We start from the raw sequence: 24,424 nt of genomic DNA, 5'->3' as shown, positions 1-24,424 counted from the left end.
GTGGCGCGTGCCTGTAATCCCAGCTACTCGGGAGGCTGAGGCAGGAGAATTGCCTGAACCCAGGAGGCGGAGGTTGCGGTGAGCCGAGATTGCGCCATTACACTCCAGCCCGGGTAACAAGAGCGAAACTCCGTCTCAAAAAAAAAGAACTCTGTATCAGGAACTGGGGTAAAAGACCAACTAGCAGGGAAAAATATTCTCTTAGTGCCCCTATCTCAGGGTTTCAAGCTCTGTGCTTGAAACTGAGAGGCAGAGACCAAATATATATTTCATATTATATCACAAGATCACTGTAATTTTGTGGAATTTCAATAGTTTAAATAGCCATGAGTGATTAATAGCTACTGTATCGGCTAGCACAGATCTGGACAACAGAAGCCGCTCTCTAATATTAGAAACACCAAGGCTTCTTAGCAGAGGCTGCTGAGACTGGAAGGGACCTTAGAGTTTATCTGGTATAATTTTCTCATCTCACAAATAAGAAAACTAAGGCCCAAACAGAAGCGACACACAAAAGCACTGCAGCCAGAGATGTAAGGCAGTGTAGAGTGCCGGCCTCTGCATCTGATCCAGTGCCCTTTCCATTCACAGGCTGCTTCTGTCACTGATGCAAAAATAGCTCTCGTTTTGTTTAATGCTGGTATGTGGAATCGATACAGCTCGTAGGCAAAGCTAACTAAAGATCATGCACTCCCCCTGTTGGGCTAGGCATCTCCAACGTCCATCGGGTAAGTAACCCACTCTGGTTAGTTTATTAAGGAAGGGTAGGCAGTTTGCACAATCTCTGAGAGGGCCGAGAGCCAGCCTCAGAGGTGATGCAGTCAGGAACTGTTGACAAATTATACCACCACTCCTCCAGTGGGGGCCCAACCGCGTCTGCCACTGGGCTCAGGGAAAGGGGCTCCCCATCCCCAGTGCTGGGTGTAGGACTCCATCCCAGGATCTCTGACCCTGCAAAGTGGGTGTCATCACTACCACGCTCACCAGAATGCATTCCGGGTCCCACCTTTGCCCACCTACCATTCTCTTCAGAATCTAATCTCAGGCACGGGGGATCTGAGACTCTTCCTGCAAGGAAGGAAAAAACGTTTATGGCTTCCACCAATCAGGCAGAAAGATTCCCACGCATTAGGAAGAAAATTCACAAGAAGGCAGCGGCGACACTTAGCAAACAAATGGCCTGTCAAAAAATGGCCCCTCTGCACTGGCCTGAGACCATGGATCTCACAGCCTGCCTTGCTAAGCAGCATCCCTGACTCGGAGCTTTTTACATTTAAAACTACGTCTCTACATTGCAGACATCCCACATAAGTCACCAGAGGCTCTTCTTAATTTTTTTAAAAGATACACTTATTCACAGGAACCTCTGTATTTATAAAGCTACATATGGTGGGAACTAGATTATGCATCTCAATTCTCAAGTGCGGAGAGTTTTTCTTAGCTTTTTTTCTTTTTAAATCTGGATTTTCTAATTAATAAACTCAAATATAGCACAGTCAGGAAGAGGAATAATTCTAAGAAGTTTTTCCTCAAAAGTGGTAACCGCAAGATCAGGGTGAGGAGTGAATCTGAAAAATCTCCCAAAACTAAGTATCAGTGAAAAGTGGAGCATAATCACCGAGGCCTCCGTTGTAAAATTCTGGGATAAGAAAAGGCCTACGAGGCGCTCCGAGTGTTCGCGTCCGCAGGGCGAGGAACGTCGTCTCGGACATTGGCATCTTGGACATTGACGGAACTGTGATGGGGAAAGCCTGGAAGGGGAAGTAGTTTTTGACAAGAAACGGAAAAACACACCAACGCGTTACGTGACAGATGTCACTGGCAGCCCCAGAGAAGAAGCCAGCCCTGTGGATTCAGGGGGTCTCTGTGTCCTAAGGGGGGCTGACATCCAGGGGGAGTGGCATCAACACAGGAGTGCTGAGGGCTAAGAACGGGGCCTTCAGAGACTTCACCAACCAACCGCCAAGCAAGAGAGAAGAACCACTGAAGGGGCTGAAGCCCGGGTTTGCTGAGCGGCCAGAACACAAGAGGGGTACTTGTCACCTGGGAAAACTGCAAACCTCTACCCCAAGTGCACTTCCGAGCCCTGACCCGAACTCCCCTCAGCTGCCCTGCTTCCGGGGAGAGCCTGCTGCCCCGATTCACCCTCGCTGAACTGCCCCCAAGTTAATGATCACACGCATAATTACGTATTTTAGAGCGCATCAGGCAAGCAGAAATTAACGGGTACTTTAGGTCTGTCGTCGCTCAACCACAAAGCAGCTTTCACAGCAGCTGTCTGAGAATCCCCGAGTGGCAGGACAGACCTGGGCCAGCAGCCCCAGTCACGGTGCAGAGCACCCCCAGTCACGGTGCAGAGCACCCCCAGTCACGGTGCAGAGCACCCCCAGTCACGGTGCAGAGCACCCCCAGTCACGGTGCAGAGCACACTCACGGTTGCGGCTCGAAAACCCCAGTTCTCTAGATACCCAGCTAAGTCTGTCCGAGTGACTTCTGGGAATGTAAATCGGATCATGTCACTCCCCTACACAGCCCCTTCGAGGGCTCCTATCACATTCAAAATGGAGCCCAATCTTCATGGCAGCCTGGCTGTTCCCTCCTCCTCCGCCTCATGGAGGACTCCTTGCTCCTCTACGGCCAGCCCCGGGCTCCCTTTCTGTTTCTCGAGCATGCTTCTTTGCTACTCAGGGGCTGGGGGCTTGCACTTCCCTCTGCCTTGAACAGTCCAGCCCCGGCCCTTTCCCCGGCTACCCCTTCCTCCTCACTCATCTCTGGGCTGCCCACTGCCTCAAAGAGGGCCTTCCCGCCCAGTCCTTCAAACACGGCACTCACGGCTGCACCCTCCAGCACATCAAGGCCATGATAGCGCTTGTTTACTCGGGTTCTTTTTATTCTTCTATTTTAAAAACAACTTTGTAGTAGAAACACTTAACATGATATCTAGCCTGTTGCCAGGCTAAGTGCACCACACAGTACTGACAACCACAGGTGCACGCTGTACAGTGACCTCCAGAACTCACGCCTCTCGCCTACCTGAAACTTTACACCCGATGATTAGTGACTCCTCCTTCCTCCACCCCCCGACAACCATCACTGTATTTTTGTTTTTGCTTCTCTGAGTTTTAGATACCTCATAAAAGTGGATTCATGCAGTCCTCATCCTCTGTGAATGGTGTGTTTCACTTAGCTCACGTCCTCCACGCTCACCCGTGGGATGAGTTTACCCACTGGGATGTGAGCTAAGGGAGGGCAGGGACACTGTCCATCTTGTTACTGCTTTGATCCTGGCACGTAGAATAGTGCTTAGGGCACTGAATTTGGTATAAAAATAAATGGGTTAAATGAAAAGAAACTTAGATGGTTACTAAGTCCTTTTACATTTTTAAAAAATAAACTTTATTTATCTAAACATTTTAGGTGCCCTCTAGACATTAGATGCTGTGGGGTATTATGGGGACAATCCAGATGAGTCAGACCCTGTTCGCTGCCTAGGAGGGGACTGCAACACACACACACACACACACACACACACACACACACACACACGCTCACTTTATTTAAAGCTGAGGTCCCAAAGTCCCCTGAGCATCAAAGTCACTGGGAGTGATTCACAGTTACACCGATTTCTGGGCTCTACCCGAATCTACTCAGCCCAATCCCCAGAAATAGAGCTTGGGGATCTGGAAGATTCCCAGGATCCAGGAGGCTCGAGAGGCAGTGTTACGGAGGTAGAGAGAGGCTGCACAGAGGAGGCAGCGTCTGAGAGAGCAGAATTTGGATGTGCACTAATGGGGGAAGCATGGGCACTTCTGAAATAGGGAACAAGGACACCAGGAGATGGTCAGGCAGGGCCAAAAAGCAGCATTTCATCCCATGTGGCAGTGGCACAAGGGGTGAGGTGAGATGGAAAGGTAGCCTGAAGACCCACTGTGGTGGGCCCAGGACAGGGGGTTGGATAAAATCTGATGGTGAGGAGGGAGGAGCAGCATCAGGACTGGGTTTCTGTGAAACTCATGGGCGGCCATAAGAGCCACGAAAGGTGAGGGGACTGGAGGAGGCTCCAACAACCTGGTCGGGAAGAGAAAGAAGACCTGAGTGATAGCTAACATCTGCATGGACGGTTACGGCCCAAAAATCACTTTTGACACACTTCATCCCACTCAAGCCTGGCAAACAACTTTCTTGAGCCAGAAATTGTGATTTCCAATTTACAGATAAGTAGTTAAGGTCTTAAAAAGATTACGTGAGTTATCTAAAGTCACGGGTAGCGTAAGTCCTGTTACTCTGATTCCAGAGGTAACGTGGGATTGGAGGTGGGGGCAGGGAGAGAAAACCAGCCTTGAGCTTCCATCGTTTTCAGGCACAGAACTGAGTGGTCAGTGTATATTAAAACTCATCACAGCACTGTGAGATAAGAAGCCCAGTTTACAGACACCGGTGAAACAGAGAGGAAGGGGTGGATGTGAGAGATGTTAAGACGACAAAGCCAGTGTGATGTGGAAAAGGACTGGGTGTGGGAGCAGGGATGGAGGGGGCGCCCAGCCCCACGAGAGCCAGTGGATTTGTCTCCAGCACCCCACCTGCATTTCCATTAACTGCCTCTCTGAGCCTGTTTTGCTTACCTGGGTCTCTTCACTCCTATGTTCTTCACCTTTTATTTAAAGCGCTTTAGCACAGGAATAACACACAGACCCTTAGCTTCTTTCTGGTGAAATCAAAGAAAGGTTTAAGAGAAACTGATACTGCAGTTGCTTCAAAGGAGACGAGTTTGCATCAGGCAGGGACAAAAGAGTCTCGGGGACTCTTCCCAGGTATCATTTCTCCCTCCTGGCTGCCACTAGAAGATGATCTGGAATGCCTAATTAGGGCCACAAAGACACACACTTCAGACTCACCTCAGGTGAAAGCAGTGTTTTAATAAGCCCACTTTTTATATCACTATTAAAAACTGTTTCCTTAAACAGAAATCGACCTTCATGTTACATTTACAAAACAGAAAAATTAAAATCCTGTGTAACGAGGCAAGTATTTCTGCCTCTGAAGTTAGCACCTCTGTGTGTTTAAAAAGATATACATAATGGCTTCATCTTACTTTCCTGGTGTACATAGATCATGCATGTGTTTTAGCTGGTTTTAAACTGCTAGACTGAATACAGATGCAATTCTCTTCCCAATACGATCTAGGTCTTACTTCCAGGATCAAATGTGCACCTCTCTCTTTAAATTCTGTTTCCAGTGTAGCTCAGAGCCCAAACAGGTCTAAACGGTCCTAAGGGGACACCACAGAGAGAGTGGCTCATCCCCAGCTCTCTTCCTTCTCAGGGGGAGTGCATCAGCCTGAATTAATCCTTCCTTTGACCACCTCACTTCTTAAAGGTGCAAGGCAGATTTTTTGAACATTTCAGACATCACACAATCCAAGAAATACTTCAAATGATGGTGAGCACAATTCTTCATTAACACCAGGAATGCTACAATTAACTACAGCAAATGTGGGGGTAGACTTGTGGTATCCAAGAGAAAGAAAGCTAAAAATTACCCTGTGATTCATAAAACTCAAAATGCCAATAATTTTCAGCCCAAATAATACTTCTGTTCTGCTGTAGGGCTCGTTTGATCAAAGGGTCAGGTATAGGGTATCAACAAGGGAAAGCCAAAAGCAGGTAATATCAGTTATGACCATTTCAGCATTCAGTAAGCCACCAACTCACGTATTGCCGAAATTTGCTGCCCTTCTGGCCAAAGACACTCCAGACTCCGTGGAATGCCTGAACCAACAGCCTCCAGAAGAACGAAAGACACTGCGGGAAGTGAACGGCTGTCCTGTTCTACTTTCTCTCTCATCAGAACCAAATCATGCTTCAAAAGGGTACAACACAATAAGAGAAGGGGACTTCAACACTCCATTTTCAACAATGGACAGATCATCTAGACAGAAAATGGACAAAGAAACGCTGGACTTAAACTGCACGTTAGACCAAATGGACCTAACAGACATCCGCAGAACATTTCATCCAACAGCTGCAGAATACACGTTCTTCTCAACTGCACACGGAACATTCTCCAGGACAGAGAGAGTCAGGCCACAAAACAAGTGGTAACAAACTTAAGAATATAGAGAATTACACCAAGCATTTGTTAGAACAACAATGGCATAAAACTAGAAATAAACAGGAAAGACTCTGGAAATTTTACAAATACATGGAAATTAAACAACGTGCTCCTAAATCATCAAGGAGTCAATGAAGAAATTTAAAGAGAAATTTCTAGATATTCTCAAGGTGAATGAGAATGGAGACGCATCACACCAAAATCTATGAGGTGGCTCTCAGAAGGAAGTGCACAGCAATAAATGCCTCAATCAAAAAAGATTGCTGACTAACAACCTAACCATCACCATGTACATGAACTAAAAAAAAAAAAATCCAAAATTGGTAGAAGAAAGGAATAAAGCCCAAAACAGAAATAAATGAAATAGAGACGGAACAATTCAAAAGATCAACAGAAAGAATAACTTAGTTAAAAAAAGGAAACTAAATCAACAAACCTTTAGCTAGACGAAGGAAAAAGACGCCAGTAAGATCTGAAAAAAAGATACACAACTGGTATCACAGAAATACAGAAGATCATAAAAGGCTGTTAGGAACAGCTACCTACCAAGCAGTTTGGGAACACAGAAGAGATGGATGAATTCCTGGACATGCACAACCTACAGATTAATTATGAAGAAACAAATTCTGGACACACCAACAGTGAGAAAATTGAATCAGTAATAAAACCCTTCCGTTAAAAAAAAAAAAAAAAAAGGCTGGATGCAGTAGCTCACACCTGTAATCCCAGCACTTTAGGGAAGCCGATGTGGGCGGATCCCTTGAGCTCAGCCTGGGCAACAGGCAAAACCCCATCGCTACAAAAAACAAAAAAATAGCCAGGCATGCGCCTGTAGTTCCAGCTAGTGGGAGACTGAGGTGGCAGGATTGCGTGAGCCCAGGAGGCGGAAGTTGCAGAAAGGCAAGATCGTGCCACTGCACTCCAGCCTGGGTGACAGAACAAGACTGCACTGGAAAAAAAAAAAAAAAATTGAAAAAAGCCCAGGCCCTAATGGCTCAACTGCTGAATTCCATCAAACATTTAAAAGAACCAATGCCAATTCTCCAGAAAATCGAGGAGGAGAGGATACTTCCAAACTCATTTTGTGAGGCCAGAATTATCGATTCTAAAACCAGACAAGAACACACAACAACAACAACACTACAGGCCAACGTCCCTGAGGGGCACACACGCAAAAATTCCCAACAAGATAATAGCAAACCAGATTCAACAGCATATTAAAAAGCTCGTTTAGGCCTGGCACAGTGGCTCACGCCTGTAATCCCGGCACTTTGGGAGGCCGATGTGGTGGATCACTTGAGCTCAGCCTGGGCGACATGGCAAAACCAAATCGCTACCAAAGAAAAAAAAAAAAAAAAAAAAAAAAGCCAGGCACGCACCTGTAGCTCCAGCTACTGAGGGACTGAGGTGGCAGGATTGCTTGAGTTCAGGAGGCGGAAGTTGCAGTGAGCCAAGACTGTACCACTGCACTTGCACTCCAGTCTGGGTGAGAGAATGAGACCCTGTCTCAAAAAGAAAGGAAGAAAATCATGCACTATGATCAAGTGGAATTCATCCCAGGTATGTAAGGAATCAGTACATGTGATACACCACCTTAACAAAAAGAAAGACAAAAATATATAATCATTTCAATATATGCAGAAAAAGCATTTGACAAAAGTCAACATCCTTTCATGATAAAGCCCTCAACAAATTAGCTATAGAAGCTACGTACCTCAACACATTGAAGGCCATACATGACAAAGCCACAGCTAACATTATATTGAACAGGGGAAATCTGGAAGGTTTTCCTCTATGATCAGGAACAAGACAAGGATGCTCACTTTCACCATGCTTATTCAACGTAGTAGTGGAAGTCCTAGCCAGAGCAATTAGATAAGAAAAAGAAATAAAAGGCACCCAAATTAGAAAAGAGGAAGTCAAATTGCCCCTGTTTGCAAATGACATGATCTCACATATAGAAAACCTTAAAGACCACCAAAAAACTGTTAGATGTAGCAAATGAATTCATTATTGTTGCATGACACAAAATCAACATGCAGAAATCAGCAGCATTTCTACATCAAAGAGCAAACTATCTGAAAAAGACATCAAGAAAGCATCTACAATAGCTACAAGATAAATAGATGTAAACTTAGCCAAAAACATAAAAGATCTTTATACCAAAAACTACAAAACAACAGTGAAAGAAACTGAAGATGACACAAATAAATAAAAACATGCCCTGTGTTCACAGATTGAAAAAATTCGTATTGTTAAAATGGCCGTACTACCCAAAGCAATCTACAGATTTAGTGCTATGCCTATCAAAATACTTATGACATCCTTCACAGAAATAGAAAAAAAGAATCCTAAAATCCAAATGGAACCACAAAAGACCCCCAAATAGCCAAAGCAATCCTGAGCAAAAAGAACAAAGCTGGAGGCATCACACTACCTGACTTCAAAATATACTACAAAGCTATGTAACCAAATCAGTGTGGTACTGGCATAAAAACAGACACATATCAGTAGAACAGAACAGAGTGCCCAGAAATAAATCTACACATCTACAGCCAACTGATGCTTGACAAAGAACCACAAGAACACACATTCAGGAGAAGACAATAAACAGTGCTGGGAAAATTGGGTATACACACGCAGAAGAATGGGACTAGACTCATTTCTCATCAAATACAAAAATAAACTCAAAATTGATTGAAGACTTAAATGTGAAATCTAAAGCCATGAAACTACTATAAGGAAATGGGAAACATTTCACAACATTGAACTGAGCAAGGATTTTTTGGCAAGGATATGACCTCAAAAGCATAACCAATAAAAGCAAAAACAGAAAAATGAGATTACATCAAAGTAAAAAGCTTTTTTACAGCAAAGAAAACAATTAGAGTGAAGAGACAATCTACAAAATGGGAGAAAATATTTGCAAACTATACATTTAACAAAGGGTTAATACTCAGAATATATGAAGAATTTAAATAATTCAACAGCCAAAAAAATAAAAACAATTTCAAAATGAGCTGAAGATCTTAATGGACATTTCTCAAAACAAGATAAACAAATGGACAGGCATATGAAAAGATGTTCAACATTACCTATCGTCAGGGAAATGCAAATCAAAACCACAGTGAGATACCACCTCACCCCAGCTGGAATAGCTATTACCAAAAAGATTTAAAAAAAAAAAAAAGCCAAATGTGGTGGCTCACACCTGTAATCCCATCACTTTGGGAGGCCAAGGAGGAGAACTACTTGAGCTCAGGAGTTCAAAAGCAGCCTGGACAACACAGTAAGACCCTGTTTCTACTAAAAAAAAAAAAAAAAAAAACCAATTAGCTGCGCATGGTGGTGCATGCCTGTAGTCCCAGCTACCTGAAGGCTAAGGTAGGCGGATTGCTTGAGCCCAGGAGGTCGAGGCTGCAGCAAGCCATGATCATGCCATTGCACTCCAGCCTGGGTGACAGAGGGAGACCCTGCCTCAAAAGAAAGGAAAAAATGCAAACAGAAGTGTTGGCAAGGATGTGCAGATAAAGGAACCCTTCACGTTGCACACTGTTGGTGGCAATGTAAATTAGTACAGCCACTTTGGAAAACAGTATGGAGTTTCCTCAAAAAATTAAAAACCAAACTACCATATGATCCTGGAATCCCACTACCGGGTATATAGCCAAAGGAAAGACAATCAGTACACTGAAGAAATACCTGCGTCCCGCGTTTACTGCAGCACTGTTGACAACAGCCAAGAGATGACATCATCCCAAGTGTCCAACAACACGTGCGCAGATAAAGAAAATGTGGCGTATACACACTGTGAAAGTTAATTATAGAAACTGGGTTACTCTTGTCATACCCAATGAAATCGGAGTTGAGGGACCGGGAAGAAAAGCACCTGGGACACCTGGGACCTCTTCTAAGAGTCAAATGTTCCACAAGCTCAGGTGCTGAAACAGCTGCTGGAACCCTAAGACCAGTTTGACCCAACAGCTGCTGAAATGACCTGCCCAGACTCTAAGGCTGGTCTTACTTACATCGTCACTCACCAGTCAGGGCTTCCAGTCTCTCAAAAGCTTCTCTAGTGCCAGTGAGCTTTCTTCCAAAACAACACGTAACATTTCTCCTTCTAATGAAATTCCCAACTTTCTGTTTGTTCTCTGGACATCTGGACCTACTGAAGGCCACCTGGTCTATGTGTATGCCCTGAACTGAAACTTCCCACTTCCCAAACAAAATGTTTTTGCGACAGAGTCTCTGTCACCCAGGCTTGAGTGCTGTGCTATGACCTCAGCTCACTGCAACCCCCACCTCTCAAGTTCAAGCTATTTTCATGCCTCAGCCTACCAAGTAGCTGGGATTATAGGTGTGTGCCACCACACCCACCTAATTTTTGTATTTTCAGTACAGATGGGGTTTCAGCGTGTTGGCCAGGCCAGTCTTGAACTCCTGGCCTCAAGTGATCCACTCCCTTAGGTCTCCCAAAGTGCTGGGATTACAGTCACGAGTCACTGTGCCCAGGGCCAAATACAATGTTTTAGAGATTCATCTGTGTATTTTGATTTTGGCAACGCAATGGAATACTATTCAGCCATAAAAAAAGAATGAAATCCTGTCATTAGTGATGACATGGATGGATCTGGAGGACATCATGTTAACTGAAAAGATTGAACACAGAAAGACAAATACCACATGATCTCACTGATACGTGGAATCTTAAAAGGAAAATTCCTAACACAGTTGCAGAGAGTAACACGGGAGTTACCAGAGACTGGGTAGAGTGAGGAAGCTGAGAAGAGGCTGGTCAAGGGGTAGGAAGTGACAATGAGGGGGAGTAAGTTCTGGCGTTCAGTTGCACAGTAGGGCGACAATGGTTAACAGTAAGGTATGGCATATTACAGAACAGTTAGAAGACAGGCTTTGGCTGTTCTCACCACAAATGATAAATGCATGAGATGACATATATGCCAACCACCCTGATTTGATCATTACAAAACATATATACATCAAAACATCAAACTGTACCCCATAAATACAAATATCAGGTGTCAATTTTTTTTTAAAGTCATGATGTTATCCTGCTCCACTGAAAACCACTGCCCTGAGGAGCCCAGACGGGCGCAGCCAGAGGTGGAGGAGGCAACGGAACAAGCATCGTTCAACTTTTTAAAATTACTTTTTAACTGGCAAAACTTCTATGTATTTGCGCACAACATGTTTTGAAATATGTTTATATTGTGAAAAGGATAAATCAAGCTAATTAACACATGCATTTCTTCTTATACTTATCTTTGTGGTGAGAAAGCCTATAACCTCCTCTCAGCAATTTTCAAGAATATATCATTATTAGCTATTGTCAATATTGTACAATAGAGCTCGTCATCCTAATTCTCCCGTCTCACTGACATTTTGTATTCGTTGACATTTTCTGAGTTCCCACTCCCAGACCTTGGTAGCTATCATTGTACTGTTTCTAAGAGTTCAGGTTTTTTAGACTCCACATGTGAGTGAGACCACGTGTACACCTTTGTCTTAAAAGAGACAGTGCTGGCTACCATTCCGGGTAAGAAGAAAAATGCTGGCCAGGTGCAGTAGCTCATGCCTGTAATCCCAGCACTGTGGGAGGCCAAGGTGGGAGGATCGCTTGAGCTCACAAGTTCAAGACCCAGTCTGGGAAACATGGCAAAACCCCACATCCATTCGAAAATAAAAGAAGAAAGATAGAAAAGAAAAACGCCTCCATCAGCAAGAATCAAACCAAAAGTCACTTTTCTGCTTCTTGTCACAGCTAAACTAAGCTAAATTTAAACAAGCCGCCCTGTTATCTGTAATGAAACAGACTTTTACTCCGTAATCTCTTTCACCAGGTTGGTCACCTTTTTCCTTTTTCCTGTGCAGTGTCACATTAAGAACCCCAGCCAGTAGGTAAGCCATGATTGCTGCTTCTGTGACTTCTACAAGAAGCAGGACTGAGCTCACTGAATTTTCCCACAGTCATCACAAAACACTAATACCAAAAATGCCCACATTTCATTAAATGTGACAGCTCCTTCCTGCCCCCATGGCTCAGTGGAACACTCCAAGGCTTAAAAGGAAGCCTGTCCCTCCTTGCAATTGCCTAGTCTGAGATCTAAGATAGGGCTCTCGGCTTTGTGGAAATTTACGTCACTCCAGAGAAGTTGACATGACTTCCATCAGTTTAAAAGATGCAGCTGATTAATTTCAGGCATGCTGCAGCTTTTTTTAATGCCAGACACTAAGCATTCGATACAGCCTGACAAACCAAACTGCATGTTAAGAGCTTGCTGGAGCTAATAAATGTAGTTAATCTTAGCGGGGAAACCTATGGCAATTTCTCCTACATTTCCTCCTTCACAAAGGGAAGTATATTTTCTTCTCTTGGCCGTTACAGTGAGAAGGATTCCTTAAGTATCATCCCTCTCACTCTTCTAACCCTCTAAGGTTTTCTCTAATGATTTATTTACAAGAAAATGCCATTGCTGTCTGAAGTTACTACGGAACCACTCACTCCCCCCAGCAACCAGACTCTACATCTCTCTACCTAAATGAAACTGCTTTTTCTAAGTCTAAAGGACACTTAAGACCTACTGGTGGCTAAATACAAGAGTTCATCCCATTAAAAAGAAAAAATGCCCACTCCACCCGCCCTCTCCACCAGCTGCCCTGTCTTCCTTTTCTCTCCTTCACAGTTCATCTTCTTAAAGGAGCTGTTGCTGCCGTTCCCTCACTGCTCATCCCATCGAGCCCCCGCCCTCTTCAGCCTAGCTTCAGGGTCATCGTCCCAATGAAACAGTTCTCACTAAGGTGTCCAGTCATAAATGGTGCTGGGTCCCATTAGGTGTGACCTTCCTCCTAAGCTGGGAGCAGAAAATGCCTTTTATTTTTTTATTTTTTTCCTTTTGAGACAGAGTCTTACTCTATTGCCCAGGCTGGAGTGCAGTGGCCCCATCTCGGCTCACTGCAGCTTTGGCCTCCTGGGTTCAAGTGATCCTCGTGCCTCAGCCTCCTAAGTAGACAGGATTATGGGCATGTGTCACCATACCCGGCTCACTTTTTATCTTTAGTAGAGGTGAGATTTTTTTCAAATTGCCCGGGGTGGTCTTGAACTCATGGCTTCAAGTGATCTGCCCACCTTGGCCTCGCTAAGTGCTGAGATTACAGGCCTGAGTCACTGTGCCTGGCTGAAAGTACCCACTTTCTAAAGAAAGCTGCAGATAAGGAGCTGAGATCCACCCCATTCTGGGATTACCGAGAAATGGAGAACTGACTCTGCTCCCAGCCGCCGTCTTCACCACCCCTACCCCTTACTCCCAAGCTGGGAAGAGGAAAGAGAAAGAGACTCCTTGGAGTTATTAAGTTGCTTGCTTACTGGGGCGTGCTCCCACGTGATGGGAGAGGAAGAGGCCTACTCCCAGAGGCAAGGGATGCCTGCAAAACCAACCTCTCATTCCCCAGTTGGACAAGAGATAAACCCACTGATGCGCTCTGCCCCCTACCCGAGTGAGGGAAAGGAAATACAGAAGGTGGCAGGGTAGACAGAAGCCTTACTGGCCCAGTTCTGCTCACTTCACAGAACACTGGTTAAGGTGACCAGGTGACGCATCTTCCAGCACCTCCCCCAAAAGGGTCTCCTGCCAGGGCAAGGAGATCCCAGCTCCGGTCACATTAGAGCCACTTGACCACTCCCTCTCCTTCCTCCAGACTCAACGTAGGAGGAATGGTTGGAGTCCAGAAGAAGGAAAGACAGGAGGGATGCCTGAGGCAGATCACCATTTACTCTGACTACAAGCCTGGCAAGGGAAGCTTCATATCAAATGACTGTTTCTGCAGGTGACAGCATTCCCAGACATATTCACCTAAGTGGCACACGGTAGGCTTAATAGTTATTTGCTCAGTAAGTGACTGTTCAGCTTCTTCTCAACCCGCCTCGCCCTCCTTGTCCTTTCTGTCTAATCTCATTCATTCCCTCCTAGCACTAATGTTTTTTGAAGGTTGATCCTATACTGGTTCCTGAATCTAATCATTGATAGGTGACTAAGACATGATCCCTGACCTCAAGAAATTTACTAGAGAAGATAAGAAGAGTACAAACTTGCATCCACTACAAGGCCGTAAGGAAACAGTACGATGGGAGTTGTACAAAGCACCAAAGACGTTAAATAAAAAACTCAAACTACTCCCTGAAGTATGAATATATCCAGATAGATTCTTCTGATCAGTTCAGCTATGGAATGGTCATGCCTTCTTTTCCCGTGACTGCCAGTCCTTTGTCCTTCCTGCTAAAATGTATTTACCCTTGCTGTGTCGAGAACAGCAGTTCACACACCAGTATCTGTGCCTGGATCCTGGAGAAAGCCAGGATCATCCATACTCGTTGAGTCTGGGGGAGGCCAAGGAGGTTTCACTGTGTAGCCTTGGACGAGGCCTTGGAAAAGAGGACAAGGTATGCACGGCCTCACTCAGAACACCACACATCCAGTGCGCAAGACGTGTGCTTTTGGGGAGATGAAGGTGATGTCAATGATGTACACTTCCTCTCAAAGAGAGGAATAGGGAGACGGCCATGCATTGCAGAGATCTTAGCAATAGGGAGACGGCCATGCATTGCAGAGATCCTAGCAATAGGGAGACAGCCATGCATTGCAGAGATCCTAGCAATAGGGAGACGGCCATGCATTGCAGAGATCCTAGCAATAGGGAGACGGCCATGCATTGCAGAGATCTTAGCAATAGGGAGACGGCCATGCATTGCAGAGATCTTAGCAATAGGGAGACGGCCATGCATTGCAGAGATCCTAGCAATAGGGAGATGGCCATGCATTGCAGAGATCCTAGCAATAGGGAGATGGCCATGCATTGCAGAAATCTTAGCAATAGGGAGACGGCCATGCATTGCAGAGATCCTAGCAATAGGGAGACGGCCATGCATTGCAGAGATCCTAGCAATAGGGAGATGGCCATGCATTGCAGAGATCCTAGCAATAGGGAGATGGCCATGCATTGCAGAAATCTTAGCAATAGGGAGTCGGCCATGCATTGCAGAAATCCTAGCAATAGGGAGACGGCCATGCATTGCAGAGATCCTAGCAATAGGGAGACGGCCATGCATTGCAGAAATCTTAGCAATAGGGAGACGGCCATGCATTGCAGAAATCTTAGTAATAGGGAGACGGCCATGCATTGCAGAAATCTTAGCAATAGGGAGACGGCCATGCATTGCAGAAAACGGAACCACCGTAACACTCACCCAAAAATCACACTGAGCCTACAGACTATTCGTTATCAGGGTACTAGAATTAACTAGCATTTAGAGACACACACTGTCAGAAGCAAATCGCTCTACACAATTTCTGATTTCCTTGTCTTCTTTAGCTTGCAGTCTTTTAGCAACCATTTCTGCTTCCCTAAATATTTTTGACAAGCATTTTTAATGATCATTATTCACCATTATTAGAGTAATGCATGCTCAATATTAATACATTTAGAAAACACAGCAAAGTTGATAGCAAAAAAAACATGCAGATTCTTAAAACTATGATTAATATGCTGATATATTTTCATTTAACCTTTGTTTAATAGCTACTTGAAATTAATATGTCCCATAATCCAACTCTGGCAAAAATCACCAATAAACTAGGACATGAACTGCCATCTGTAATCTCTTTTGATTATGAACAAGGTTGTATCTTCACAACTATAAAGCGACTGGAAGATTTCACTTAAAAAGATTAAATTCAGTGGAGGGAAAATTGGTTAAAGGGGCTGTTTAATGTCTGAATAGAAGCTGGCACTCCTAATTTTTCAATTGGTGTTTCCAGCAGCCTAGGAGTTGGAATTATGCTTGTCCAAGACCTTGGGTAACTATCACTTTAGAAATAAGCCTCTTTACACATTGATTTCTTTAATTGTTTAATCATGTGTGCTTCTGGGAGACGCAGAAAACCATAGAGTTAGCGATGTTTTCTTGACAAGTATTTACATACGAGTGCCATTATTTATCAAGATATTTAACAAGAATTTATTTTCCATTTCCATCTCTCATAATAGCTATGCTATTCAATGTTATCTGAAGCAAAAATTATTGGCTTACCTGATCAAGAAATTATGCAGGCCAACATCAAAATACCTGTTCAAAGGAGACACAGACAAGCGTATCAGTAAAAGGTATTTATATTAATGGTGGGCTACACAGGACTATAGATCTACAGTTTAGATTCACAGCACGACCAAGAAACGGGTCACTCCACCACAGTAGTTCTCAAGACGTGGCCGCTGCAGCAGCAGCATTCCTGGGAACTTGTTGGAATTGCAGCTTCTCAGGCGCCACCTCAGACATACCAATTCAGAAATTCCGGGGATAGAGCCCAGCAATTAAACTTAACAAGCCCTCCAGGAGAGGATAGCACAGAAACACAGCTCTCTGGTAGCATAAGTGTCTCAGCAAGTAGAGGCTCTCTCTAAAAATAAAGGCCATGACAGTGGATCAGGTACCTTCCACTTTTCCAATAGGTGAGCCCTTTTATAATATTCATGTCTCAGACGTTCACTTAACATATATATTTTATGTATATTTAAAATATATTTGTATGTCTGTGTACAAACTCCTGGGCTCGAGCAGCCTTCCTACCTCAGCCTCCCAAAGTGCTGGGATTACAGGCGTGAGCAACCGTGCTCAGTCCGAAATACGTTTGAAAAGCACAACACCACACCAGCCAAAGGGAAGAAGGCAAGGGAGGGTGGTGGGGAAAGGCTGGTGTGGCAGCGAGTGGAGTGTCAACCTTGGCCTTCCAAGCCCCACCTAGCTCTAGTCCCCGGAGCTTTCCACCGGAGAGAACAACCCTGTCCCATCTCTGGGTCTCCGCTGAGCAGGGGACTGGAAGAGCTGCAGTTCCACACACCGGCTGAGGAGCCTGCCACTGTGCTTGAGCCTCACACCAGGCATCCCGTAAGCGCTGGGCTATAGCAGACTCTTTATGTCACAGTCTTTTCTTTACACCACCAAACTGCGCAGTCCACATAAATGATGCTGCCTTGGTTTCTCTAACTAGCATGCTTGCTCCCCTGAACCTCTGATCACGTAGCCAGTGCCCTTCTCTCCCTCTGGAATGGACTGTGAGTAAGAAGACCAGGTGGCCAGAATCACGATGATGTAGTCCCCCAGGCAGAATCACTGCTCCCCGAAAACCTAAAGGGTGGTGGTTGCATCCCACCCACCAGTCTCACCTCTTGGGTTGGCAAATGGACTGAGTAGAGCCTGAGTTAATTCTGTCCCTTTCAGACAAGGGGTAATGAACGCAGGAATTCACTCTCGAGGGGGGTCTGACTATCCAGACCCTGCCTGTGCCTAGCTTCCAGCTCCACCCAACTCATTCCCGGAGCATCCTATCACACCTGGTACCTCATGCCACCTGACATCTGACAGGTGATTACTAACATTTTAATAGGATTCCCTGTGGGATACTTTTAAGTGACAAGATTCTTTCATGTACTTAAGTATCTGTTTACAGACCATGGACACAGTGTAGGTGAGAATAAAGAAACTCAAAGCCAAAACATGACAGACCTCATTTACTACATCACTGACCTAAAATAATTACGTAATTCAGGAAAAACGGAATCAGAGATACAAAAATTTCATTTATTCGTAAGTCTTCGGCACAGAGCTCTTCTCTAAAGAGAGATCTACCTGCAGGGAGAGCTGATGTGCGTCCTTTGATTTTACACTGACCTGGATAAGATGTTAAGTTCTGCCTAAAATTATATTTAACACAGATTTTTTAAAAACAGATACTATCCCTCCTCTCAGCCAAAACCAAGGCCACTTGGCTTAGCGCCATAAATAAATATCCACACCACAAAAGCAATTTTAAGGTTGCCAGATCTATAATATGAGAGGTAGAAGAATATGTAGATAAAACAGATTTCAGCTTCCTTCACTCGTCCAAAGCTGGCTGAGCCTTTTCAATTACACTCGCGACAGAAAGCAACAGACTCTATTCCAGGAACCACAGGACAAAGCAGACATGGAAGAAATCGCAGAGATCCGCAGGATAGTGGTGGGGCAGGAGGAAGGCACTGAAAGAGTGATGGAAAAGCCCAGTGATAACGAGAAGTTAGATTTACTGCTTACAATGTGGCAGGCACCACGTTTGGTACTCACACACACACACGCCGACGACGCGGGTACTGGAATCCCCAGAGTTCACAGCCAGTAGAAGACAAAGCTACAAAGCTGGAAATCAAATCGAACCCTAAAACACAGGAATTACTTGCTATTCCCAAGCACCCCACTAAAAGCAGGTTTCTCAGTGTCTTGCATTACTAACTGAAAATGACTGCTCATGTTAAAAGCTGAGGTCTTCCCGCGTCCACCTCATTTCTGCCTCTCCCAACAAGGCTGTCCTGCTCCCACCCCAGGGAAGCTGTCCTGCTCCCGCCCCAGGGAAGCTGCCCCGCCCCAGGGAAGCTGCCCCGCCCCAGGGAAGCCCACCTGCTTCTTCTCCTTAGGTGCCACCCACCTTCTCGGTCTCAGCCAGCCAGGCTCTGGAGAGTGATGTAAGTTCACACAAGCAGAGTCATACGGTTTTTGTCCTTTTGTGTCTGGATGGCTACTGGTTTCAAAAATTAAGGTTAACCCAACTCATGCCAACACCATCATTCTCATTCAACCTGGCCATGGCCTCCAGGGAATGATGTGGTAGTGAATTCATTTCTTTCCATTGCCAGGTGCCCTTCCTCATAGAAAGGGTGGCCGGCCAACCAATGCCCCCTCCCATCTCCTCCGCTACTTGTAACATGAGGCCTGGCTAAGAATACTAAGCTTTAGTGCACCACCTACTGAATATTTTAAAACTGAATATATTCAAAACCATCTTTGCATTATAAAATATAACAGTCTCTGAAAGGCAAAATTTGTCTTTCTTATTCAACTAATAGCCAGGAAATTATCCATTCTTACGGCCTTTAAAGATTTCCACTGCAAAAGCACATCTTAGGGCTTTGAAAATACTTCCCAGTGGCAAAATCCCACGCAGACACCCAGTGCATGAAAGCGCGGCTGCATCTAGGAACCAATTCTAGCTCCAGAGGTGGGTCAAAGAGCAGGCTTTTAAAAAATCACCTTTAAATATCAGAGCCTTTGCACTGGCTACAAGATATGGGTAGAATACACACAAGCTTTAACTTAATGCTGCCTCTCACCTTCCTTGGATCATGTGAGAAAAAAGGCGAGACTAAGGGAGAATAAAGGGTTACAGTTTTTCACCATGCAGGCACCGCACAGCACGCAGAGTGGAGAAGGGAGCGTGTTAATAGTAAAAGCCAACATACACACGGTGCCTCGCAGGTGCCAGGCACTCTTCTACTCTACACACATATACACAACTGTTTCTGCAATAATGCTATGAGGTAATAGATACTATTATCATCTGCACTGCAGAGGAAGAAACGGAATCATAGCGAGGTTGAGTGACTGTTCGTTAGGGGTAAAGCTAACACCTGACCCCAGATAGTCTCCATCAGCCAGAAGACCCCCCACCCCCAACCAGGGAACAGTACCTTGGTTTTGAGGAATAAATGTTAGGAATACATCAAGGTTAACTTCCTGAGCTTGGTTATTCAGGCTGAGTATCCCAAGTCCAAAAATCTAAAGTCTGAAATGCTCCAAAATCTAAAGCTTTTTGAGCACGAATGAGACACTCACAAACATGCTCATGGGAGCACGTTCAGATTTTGGATTTTTAAATTTGAGCTGCTCAACTAGTATAAATGCAGATATTCCAAAATCTACAAAGCCCAAAAGCCACAACACTCATTTCTGGTCCCAAGCATTTCAAGTAAGAGATACTCAAATCTGCGTATTGCAGTTATTCAGTTGGTGCAAAAGTAATTGCATGCGGTCTTTGCCATTAAAATAATGACGAAAACCACAGTTACTTTTCCACTAACCTAATACATAGTAAGAAGTCCTTAGAAGCATGCACTGACGTATTCAGGGTGATGATGCATCATCCCCATTACCTCATCTCAAATAATTCGGGAGGAAAAAGTTACACGTACATGTAACGTTTCTCCTAACACTTCTGTGAGTTTAAGATTTCAACATTTAAAAGATGAAAGATAAAACGGTAAGCACACTCCTTGCTACAGAAAAACAAGCAAGTTCATATTTTATGTATATAGAGAGAAATTAACAATGTATCCTAAAATCAGAATCTAATTTCTGTAACTCTGATTAGTTTTTCTTCATATATTTTGTTGTTGAGCTGTGAATGAGTGAGCGTATGTAAAATGAAAATTGAGACTACATGATAAAAGCAATGATAGCAGGCCAGGCGCGGTGGCTCATGCCTGTAATCCTAGCACTTTGGGAAGCCGAGGCAGGCAGATCACCTGAGGTCAAGAGTTTGAGACCAGACTGGCCAACATGGTAAAACCTTGTTTCTACTAAAGACACACAAAAAAATTAGCTGGACATGGTGGCACATGCCTGTAGTTCCAGCTACTCAGGGAGGCTGAGGCAGGAGAATCAGCTCAACTCAGGAGGCAGAGGTTGCAATGAGCCAAGATTGCACCACTGCACTCCAACCTGGGCAACAGATGGAGACTCCATCTCAAAAAACAAACAAACAAACAAACAAAAAAACGATAGCCACCTTACTGGCTGGAGAATGAAGTGGTCCATAATGCTGCTCTTCATAAGAGCCATTCTCTTAATCTTACCAATTTCACTACCAATAAGTCTGGCGACATATTTAATATGATGCTAAAGGTTTGGCTTAAAGAATGTACATGCCTTTCATCCCATTCCCATTAGAAGGAAACAAAGCAAACATATTTAAAACTATAAGCTTATTTAAACTTGTGATATTTTTAAAATAATACAGTTATTTCATCATTACCTTGGTGACAATTTCAAGTATCATGTGAAAAAATGGTTCTATCCGAAAGAAAACTGTGGTCTACCCAACCAGAGGTGTAGCCTCATGTTACCAGAATTTGTGGGTTTTTGCAGCTTTCTCAGGATCATGAGTTCCTTCTTTCGTTATCATTATTATTATATATTGACAAACTATAGTTGTACAAATTTATGTGGTACAAAATGATGCTATGATTTCTGCATATAATGTAGAATTAAATCAATCTAATTAACATATCCATCACCTCAAATATTTTACATTTCTTTGCGATGAGAATGTTTGAAATTTACTGCATCAGTGACTTTGAAATGTAGGCGCAGATTTTCTCTTTACCATGGTAAACTTAAATCAGGTTCCTTCAAAAAGGTTCAGGGGTGGGGCCTCACCTGTGGGGCCATCTTTAATTTCAAAACACTAGCCATCCAATGAACTCTAGAAGTACGTCTCCTTTAGTTTTCTGATACAGATGCAAAAGGCGCCGTAAGGAGCTACAGTAGGAAAGGAATACCCATTGTTTTCATACAAGTATATGCCGACCACTGGGCCAAGCACTCTGCATATTATCAATTTTTAATCCTCACAACCGCCCTGTGAAATAGGTTCTACTTTATGACGATGTGTGCCTTCATTCCCAGTCTCATAGCTAGTAAATGCTGAGTCAGGGTCTAGCTCAGAGCAGACACCAAAGTCTGTGCTTTTTCCTTCATATGTTCAACCACAGGCTCATTTAATTATTTACCATGTGCCTCTTCTGTGCTAAATACTAGAAATTCAGTCATGCACAGCACATGCCCTCTGCTTCAAGGAGGTTAGAGTCTAAAGGGATGGGAAGAATTTCAATGCAGTGTGATTGTTAACTGATCAATCATCCTCTCCCTCAACAGACCAAAAACTTCATAAGGGCAAGAACCGGAGCCTGCCAGCAACAATCAATGTCGTTGGGTGAAGCAATGAATGACACGCGTGGAATAAGGCGCCAACGCTTCTGTCTGCTCTGGCACTTAGCATCGTGTACTGCAGGTAGAAGAGGCTCAAAAGTAGTCAATACACTGAATGTTGTACATAGATGCATAAAATAAATACCCACAGATAAAAATAGGGGTTCTCTTCTGACATAAGATACTGATCAAACTGTAGCACCATCGATTCTTATCACCTTTTAAGGAAATCATCTCACAGCTAACCAGCCTACAGAAAACCAGGATTCCCTCACGAGGAGACGTAAGGAACATGGACCCTGTACAGACTATTCTTAGCTCCTTCCAGAGATTAAAAGTAGAAAATCTTGTCTGTATGACATGTAATGTTGTTGTCTGCACATCGATTCATAGCAGCCCCGGGGAGGCAGATTTCAGCTTGAGATAAAAAGAAACTGGAATGGATGACCTTTAAGATTCCTTTAAGCCCCAGGCTTCCAAGTTCGCATTTCAGGCACTTTCAGGAAGAGTCTCTAAGTGTGAACGCTCCCTCCCACAGCAGCAGCTCTTGTCTGATGACCATCAGCAAATTAGTAGAATGTGCCTGGGCCAACACGTCCACGGCAGCCCTGGCGGTTTATCTATGGTGATTATGACTGCCGTACTCCTTAGAGCCTCACAGTGCATCAAAATTACACTTGTTGGGCCTGACAGAGTGGTGCTGCCCATATGCTTACTCACACAGCACAGAGGTTTATGTATCACCTAGCTCAGAACTGCTCCTCTGACGGAGGAGGGGTGAGGCCCACACACCGTGTCCATGGCAGAACTCACACCAGAACCCACGGCCAGTTCTAGGACTTGTTCTGCTCTAACAGACTGCCTGTCCCGTCTCCCAGGCCAATCTTGGCTGATTCGGAGCTAGGGATGAAAACAGCAACTGCCTATGGCCAGGAGTGGCACACACCATACAAGGTATGTTTTAGAACCGCCACTGTCACGGCCACTTTGCACGACACAGGCAGTGCAGCACGTAGACGGTGAGCCGAAATTCAGCTCTCAATGCTCGCCTCCACCTCTTCCATTTTTAATCTTCAGTCTTTTATTATCAGACTTCTTTATCCCATAATGGGCTGCCAACATTCAGCCTTTACATTCCTGCCTGGGATGTTTGAAAACTGATTTGCACACCTAGGGGTAAAAAACAAAGCAAATCACTAGCGTGATAAAGTTTATGCCTAGATTCAAGAAGCCCTGATTAGTTCTGGCTGGCCTACCTAACCCAGTTTCAGAGAGCACAGAAGACCTGAAAGAGTATCTGCCCTAACCTCCTCCTCACTTGACTCATTCGGAAGCAGAAAATAAGGAACGTGAAATGACTGAGACACAACAGCAGAGCTGAGGCTGATAGACCAGTTCCCCTAGAGCCCAGCTTTTTGTTCAAAGTGTCCCAAAGCTGCCCTCCTCTCAGGCTGAAGCAATATCTTTATTTTCTGAGGATACCCGAGGCACAATGCTTGGAATAGCTTCCTGATGACATCATATAGTAACTGGCACCATATCATACCATCTTCAGCTCCATCTGTTAACCTGTGTATCAACCTGCTCACAGTCAAGAATAAAAAGCTGGTCCAGGCGTGGTGGCTCAGCCTCTAATCCCAGCACTTTGGGAGCCTGAGGTGGGTGGATCACCTGAGGTCAGGAGTTCAAGACCAGCCTGGCCAACATGGTGAAACCCTGTCTCTACTAAAAATTCAGAAATTAGCCAGGCATGGTGGTGGGCACCTGTAATCCCAGATACTCAGAAGACTGAGGCAAGAGAATTGCTTGAACCCAGGAGGCAAAAGTTGCAGTAAGTCGAGATCACACCACTGCACTCCAGCCTGGGCAACAGAGTGAGACTCTGTCTCAAAAAAAAAAAAAAAAGAAAGAAAGAAAGAATAAAAAGCTATGCCTGGAACACAGTGGGGAAAAAAAGTGAAAATGAACTTAGACTACTAGCATGATCCCAGTTGGCAGTCAACCACATTTGGTGAAAAATACCAAAGTCTGATGGAAAAGTAGAAAACAAGCCCTGGAAGGACAAACTCCTCAGAATAAAGACGGTGAAAATAGTCCTGAGTTATCACCTGACATGTTCTTCATGGATCAGACAAGCAGGTCTGCCATCAGATCTAAGGAAGGAGGTTCTGGAGAAAAATAACCCACAAGCCTGAGATCTGGTGATTTCACACCGAAGGCGGAAGGCGGGAGGGCGACCGTTCACACCGAAGGCGGAAGGCGGGAGGGCGACCGTTCACACTGCCAAAGGTGGAAGGTGGGAGGGCGACCGTTCACATTGCCGAAGGCGGAAGGTGAGGGGCGACCGTTCACACCGCCGAAGGTGGAAGGTGGGAGGGCGACAGTCCCAGGCATCATCAGCTCAGGAGTGAAGAGATTTCCCCAACAACAGTAGAAATCATGATG

General features: G+C 44.6%; 1 protein-coding gene across 2 annotated transcripts in view; it reads right to left on the bottom strand.

The window, feature by feature from the left end:
• Positions 1-24,424, bottom strand: part of HHAT (hedgehog acyltransferase) — a 359,060-nt gene that overhangs the window by 151,187 nt on the left and 183,449 nt on the right. For both annotated transcript variants that reach the window (XM_064360344.1, XM_064360345.1), the window contains one exon: positions 16,214-16,249. In XM_064360344.1, coding sequence (XP_064216414.1) covers positions 16,214-16,249 — 36 coding nt within the window. The remainder of the gene's footprint in view (positions 1-16,213; positions 16,250-24,424) is intronic.

This window comes from Aotus nancymaae, unplaced genomic scaffold (assembly GCF_030222135.1).
Source record: "Aotus nancymaae isolate 86718 unplaced genomic scaffold, 86718_ANA_hifiasm-v0.15.2.pri h1tg000039l, whole genome shotgun sequence".
In the NCBI taxonomy this organism is placed as follows: domain Eukaryota; kingdom Metazoa; phylum Chordata; class Mammalia; order Primates; family Aotidae; genus Aotus; species Aotus nancymaae.
The sequence above is the reverse complement of the archived record's forward strand: the minus strand, read 5'-3'. Positions and strand labels throughout refer to the sequence as shown.